The sequence below is a fragment of the Poecilia reticulata genome, linkage group LG11 (genome assembly GCF_000633615.1).
Source record: "Poecilia reticulata strain Guanapo linkage group LG11, Guppy_female_1.0+MT, whole genome shotgun sequence".
NCBI classification, from domain to species: Eukaryota; Metazoa; Chordata; class Actinopteri; order Cyprinodontiformes; family Poeciliidae; genus Poecilia; species Poecilia reticulata.
The window spans coordinates 23,555,905-23,562,391 of record NC_024341.1 but is presented as its reverse complement, the minus strand read 5'-3'; the positions used below and the strand labels follow the sequence as shown (position 1 = coordinate 23,562,391).

Here is a 6,487-nt window from a genome sequence, read left to right as displayed (position 1 = left end):
ACACACACACACATCTTCTTGTTCATAAAATACTGTGACTATGAGTAAAACCTTGAAAAAAGAAGAAGAAATATCTGACAACAGACTAATTCAAAAAACAGAGTAGGCTGTTGAATGCATCAATTTCCTCTCTAATTCAAATAGTTGCATGTTTAGTTCAGTCTGATGAGTGTGCATCCATCACTTCCTRCAATATCTGTGAAGGACACACCACCTGTTCTCTTGTTGGGAACACAGGGACACAAAGCAGAGAGGGGCATGGATGTGTTTAGAAGGAGGGAGGAGGCAGAGGCACCCAGAGAAAACCAATACATCAACAGAAAGATTGTGAAGTCCGTTGTGGTTCCCAAAGACTGAAAGTGGGAAAGCACTGCCTGCTTGACAACGGATGACAGATTCGTAATTCAATTCTCCCAGTCTGCACTACTGTCCACTCAAAAGCGGATAGTAGTGCATATCTGTGWMSWWCACAGATATGCACTACTATATCCCACTAGGACAGGGGCTCTTAATTCCAGTCATTGAGATCTACTATCCTGCAACTTTTTGATGTATCCATGCTTAAAAACACTTCAATCAAATATTCTCATCRATAGTCTCATCAGCATTTAATGGTTCAGGTCAGTGCTGGAAAACAAGCTGTTCATTTCATTCAGGAGTATGGGAGAAGAGAAGCGTCTAAAACTTTCAGGGTAGCAGCCGTCAGGGGCTGGACTTGGGTCAAGAGTCTAGAGTCTGTGGGCATTTCAAATGTTTGCACCGACAACAACATAAAAACTGAAGTTATATTCTTTGTAGACAATGTTCACACCACAGCATTATTCTTCCATAAGCCTCCAGTGAAGATTGGATATATCTAAGAGGAAAGCTCACGTCCAACAAAACTAAAAATAGAACAATTAAATGCTGGAATGTTCAAGACGTYTATGTCAATTCTAAGATTTATCCAGCTGCTGATCAAACTGGAAATTTAAACCTCTAAATCAGGTTCCAAGAACAGATTTAAATGTTTCTTACCAGGGGCTCCCCATGTGTCATCGTCTGGCTTGGTTGCATCTCCAAATGGGTCAGCGTCATCAAGTGGTGAAGAGACACTTGGGTCGTCCCCCCAGGGATCRGCACTCTTGGTTTCCTTTGGAACACTCGGTGCCCCCCAAGCATCAGAGCCTTTGGCAGGCGGAGAACTGGTTGGAGCTCCCCAGGTATCTGCAGTTTCTTGGGGTGAACCTGCTGCAGCGGCACTGAAGGGATCCGAAGCTGCCTCGGTTGGTGGACTACATGGCACTGTAAATGGGTGGTCTTTTGATGTTGTAGAAAACGGATCGTCCGTTGTTGGTCCACCAAAAGGATCGTTTTGAACAGGTTTGGTTGGTGATGAAAATGATGCTTTAGGTGGCGTTGTGGGACCAGTGAACGAATCAGCCTTAGATATTGTTGCTTCTACTATCGGCTCCTCTTTAGGGGGTGTTGATACTGGAGCAGTGAAAGGGTCATTTGCTGGGACACCAAAAGGATCGTCTTTTGGTGTTGTAAATGTATCGTCTTTTGAAGCTTCAAACGGATCATCTTTCGGGGAATTAAATGGATCATCTTTTGGGGTTTCTTTTACTGCACTAAATTGATCATCTTTTGGAGCATTAAATGGATCATTTTCTGGAGTACTAAATGGGTCACCATTGGGGGCTTTAAGCTGATCGTCTTTTGGTGCACTAAAAGGATCATCCTTGGGTGCGTTAAATGGATCGACCTGTGGAGCATTGAATGGATCGTCCTTTGGAGCATTAAACGGATCATCCTTTGGAGCATTAAATGGATCATCTTTTGCAGTACTGAATGGATCGTCTTTTGGAGCACTGAACGGATCTTCCTTTGGAGCATTGAACGGATCTTCCTTTGGAGCACTGAATGGATCTTCTTTTGGAGCATTGAACGGATCTTCCTTTGGAGCACTGAACGGATCTTCCTTTGGAGCAYTGAAYGGATCTTCCTTTGGAGCACTGAATGGATCKTCYTTTGGAGCAYTGAAYGGATCTTCCTYTGGAGCACTGAAYGGATCTTCCTTTGGAGCAYTGAATGGATCTTCCTTTGGAGCATTGAATGGATCCCCATTGGAAGAACTGAAGGGATCTGGTTTATCTTTGGGGGCAGTGAATGGATCTTCTTTGTCTTTAGGTGCAGTGAATGGATCCTCATCAGTTTTGTCTGCCACAAATGGATCTTCACTTTTGGCTGGAGCACCCCAAGGATCTGTACTAGGTTCTTTGGGAGCTCCCCATGGATCTGATTTCACTTCCTCCTTCTTCTCCTCCTCCTCTTTCTCTCCGCCCCATGCTTCACTAGCTGCATTTTCAGCTTTTCCTGCATCCTCCCATTTAAGCTCATCTTCGCTCATCTTGGCCTASAATAGAAAGACAGAGTACCCATCAAAATAAAGTTAGACTGTTGATCAGAAAGTTCTSTACCATTTTGTTTTGTTGAGGAATCAACTTGCTTAATTTCTTATGCTCAAGTAATCATATTTRAAATGTACAAAATTTCCCTGGCTACATCTGAGTGCATAATCTTGTTTTGTCTCACTCACTCGTCTCTCAGTCTCCTTCTTCTCTGCTTCTTGTCGAAGTCGCTCTTCTTTGCGGGCAGCAAAAGAAGCAGTCAAGTCGGCCACAGATGGAATGTTGTCTAAGCATGGAAGTCCTGAAGCTCCAGCAACAAAGACTGGTTTGTAGTTAGGATCCTTGACATTGTCTGTGGATGATGCTAGTAGGAAGAGAGAAAATAAATGATCAAAATATGCATAAGATGCCGACACAAGTAAAGGAAACAAGGGAACCAGAAAGTGTTCAGCRGTCATACTTCAAGTCCGAATGTCTTACCAGCAGAACCTTTGGATGTCTTTTCTCTGGTCTTCATAGCAAACTCTCTTTCTTCTTTCAGTTTTTCATCATCCTCCATAAGAACAAGAACAACTTTGGCCTTCTCTCTTACATTCACTCCCTGTGACAAATTTAATGATATTATTYCTTAGATGATTTGACAATTTACAGACTAGGCATGGGYCAGTTAGAGRTATMAAGGTCTAGCAATGTTTTAAACAGGTAAGCAGGCAGAACTGCAAGTATTTCATTTCCTGCTTCTTTTGTGGTTCATGCAGGTGAAAGTTCCAGGGTGATGAAGTAACAGCACTGAACCTTGGCCTAAAAACAGATGGTTGTTGTTATTTAAACTAGAGGGGTACCACCTATCAATTTAAGGTGACATGGTTTACAGTTGGCAAGCAGCAATCAGGATGTACACATTATAATTGTAAACGTAATAATAAAGTGCCATGTTATCATAGCACCAATTACAATAATTTTTWACTTTGATTATCTTGGTGTCCATACCATGGCACCATGAATAATTTCACCAGACGTTAACATACCATCACACTCTCATATCGACTCAGGTTTAGTACTGCAAATATGGAAGAAAATGTAAAGAAAAACATATAAACATTTTCCAAAATAATATTTATCTTTAATAATCTATATTTAAAATCTGCCAAARCAATCAAAACCGTGAATGTTTCTTCTAAAAGCTTTTACTGAGTCAATCCAATATTGTTTAACACCAGGCCTRAAGGTTMTGAAGGTAAAAGGCAATGAATATTTTAGTACCAATAATGGATACTCTTAATGCAGTTCAATAAACCCCGTACTGGCTGGGCAGAATGCTAAATGCCTGAGATGAAAACAAGCTTCACCTGATCTTTCCCATCCTTTTCCACAAAACGATATTCTGTGAGAGCTTTGACAATGTAGATGTTTTCTTTCATTTTCAGCATCACACGATCATCACCAGTCTTCAGGAGGTACTCCAACAGAGTCAGAGACTGGGAAGAAAATACAACTCAATTAACTCATTACTTTACCAAGTAAAGTTGCAGATGAGCTGGAACAGTGATGACATTTTAGCCAAACAGATGTCACAATTATGAATATATCCAAAGCTTAATTAAATATATATGGTGTTGATTAGGACTTCAAAGCACATAACAGTCCTTTAGTACTACACTACTAAGGCTTATGGAATTATTTAGATGAATAAAATAAAAAGTGCAAATAGTAGAAAGTTGGTGTTTCAAACAAAACAATTAAAAACATGTTGTCACAGCAACTCTTTCCAATGAAAGGAAGGCCCGATATTAAGTGATCCAACTGAAGAGTAGTGTTTGCAAAAATTTTAAACGTTACGTCGTCATTTATTGGTATTAATTTACAAAATGCTTCTGGAGTTAGAGCTGTTTTACCGATGTTGAAAAGAAAAAAAATCAATTGATAATGTGCTGGATTCCACATTTCAGATATTAAAAGATTAAAGCTGTCCTGTAAAAAACAGATCTCAATGCTAAACAATTACTTCTCCAAGAACAAAAAATGCTGTCAATAAAACAAATAAAATGTGTTTTAATGTGCTGTTTCTCATCATCTTCTTCACCTTGTGGATATGTCTCCAGTTCCTGTCGTCTTTCAGGCGTTTCCAGAGCATTGTCATGATCTCGCTGCAAGCCACCGCATTGTAGGTGAGATCAGAGATGTCAGCCATCTGAGAGCTGGAAGGACCCCATGGATCATTGGATGTCGCTTCTCTAACCTGCAGAAAAAGCAAAAGGAAAAGTGTAAGGGTGCTGGAAAGCAAAGGGAGGAATACTGTTGCAGCAGCTGAAAAGTAAAGAAACAATGACTTCAGCACTGTGAGAGATTTGACTGCAGTGTATCATTTTACATTGCAACTTTAAAACCCCTCAAGGTTTAGCATTATAAAGTCTGACCTTTACTGTAGAAAATCTGAATTGAATGTGTTTTTTACATGTCCTTCATCTTCAAGATTTCCACTCTAACTGGTCTTTTGTGCTCTGCTTTTGTATTTCAATTAGTTTTTGAATAGCAAGTTAGCTAGTTCACCATTTAAACAATCAAAAGTCTATGAAATGCTTGAATATGAATCTTGATTCTACCTCAATCCAAGTGACAGATTATAATAAAGAACCTGAAGTGAATACAAATTTGTAAGACTGTGAATAGATACGTTTCTGCATGCAGATGTAATATTAAGTCCTTCTGTTAACACAGAATATTATATATTAAACCGATGGACAACAACAGATCAAGAGAAGTCAAAAAGCAGAAGTTGCTTTTCGAAGAAAGAAAAGACACACAAAAAACTTGCATGCAGTACACACCTTCATGTCAGGACCAACATAATCACTAAACATTTAGAAACTGTTTGATTCAACCTGCTGACTCACATAAAAACAACCCGAAAACGTGTTTCTTTTACCTTGACCTCAGCCTCAGAGTAATTCTGGACCAGGTTCTTCAGCTGCCTTCGAAGCATTGAAGACGTCATGTTGACCAGGTGGGGAATGCGACCACCAGTCTGTTCAAGAGAAAACACATCAAGCAATGCTGGACAGATCCAATACCATGCATATTTAATCACACATATGAATAGATAACGACAGATACCTTGAGTAAATGCTGCCTCTTTTGCTGAACTGTTAGCTTAAATTGCTTGCGTGCAGGTTGTAGATCAGTGACCTTTCATCTTGCTGTTCTCTCTGCCTCCTGACTGTACTGGTTTTTGTATCAGGGAGTCAGAAACCAGATACCAGCAGCTGCAGAGATGCAACCAGTCAACATTAAAAGATGCTGCGCCAACGTTTGGACAGACCAGATAATTATGACAGTGATGCTATAAACYGGCTYCGGTGGAGCTCTTAGCTTGTTCCCTTCTGCGACAAACACAGATCCTCACCTACTGTAGGTTTGCCAACTATTTTGCTAAGCTACAAGCTAGTTAGCATGGGTGTAAGAAAGAACAAGTAAAACCCTGGCATGTTATAATAAAGCAGGATGTTAACTCTAAGCTAAAGCAGCTACACGCAGTTGCACTGACAAGAATAAAATTGAAGAATCATATTTCAGCACCTCGGAGAGCGACTCAAGACGGGGCGCTACCGTCAACATGGCTAACGGTCTACCCTTGGTGTCAAGTTTGCGGGAATTAGTTACGTATAAAATAAAATGCGAATCAAATGACTTCTTTTATGTCAAAAACAGGCACTGTTAATAGTTTAAAGAAGCGCTAAATGGTGTGGATATTTTGTAAACAAAACGAGACGTATTCTAGAAAACACTGACCAGAGATATTCAGATATCTTCGAGCAGACGACACGAAGCYAYGGTTTCCGCTTCCGCTGATATCAGCACCTGTCTGTCCACGCCCCCAACCTAGCCACCCACCACCATCCCATACTGCTACCAACTATTTATTTATTAATTTATTCTTTTATTAATTTATTATTTGGATAACCGGCTTTTTTCACTCCATGACTACAATATAAGCATTAAATACTGATATCAGCTTGTTTAACGCCGAGGTGAAGTAAAGAGGTCTTCTTTATGGCAGGCCATTGTAACATATAATTAAACCGGGGAAAAATATA

At 40.1% G+C, this 6,487-nt stretch overlaps 1 protein-coding gene across 1 annotated transcript; it reads right to left on the bottom strand.

The window, feature by feature from the left end:
• Nucleotides 1–652: 652 nt before the first annotated feature.
• LOC103472878 (epsin-1-like) lies at nucleotides 653–6,272 on the bottom strand. Its single transcript, XM_017307367.1, has 10 exons — nucleotides 6,183–6,272; nucleotides 5,508–5,656; nucleotides 5,320–5,418; nucleotides 4,477–4,632; nucleotides 3,743–3,871; nucleotides 2,874–2,994; nucleotides 2,582–2,757; nucleotides 2,130–2,398; nucleotides 1,018–2,009; nucleotides 653–735 (listed from the first exon to the last, which is right to left on the bottom strand). The coding sequence occupies exons 3-10, from the start codon at nucleotides 5,386–5,388 to the stop codon at nucleotides 653–655; spliced, it is 1,995 nt and encodes a 664-aa protein (XP_017162856.1). The 5' UTR covers nucleotides 5,389–5,418; nucleotides 5,508–5,656; nucleotides 6,183–6,272.
• Nucleotides 6,273–6,487: the final 215 nt, after the last annotated feature.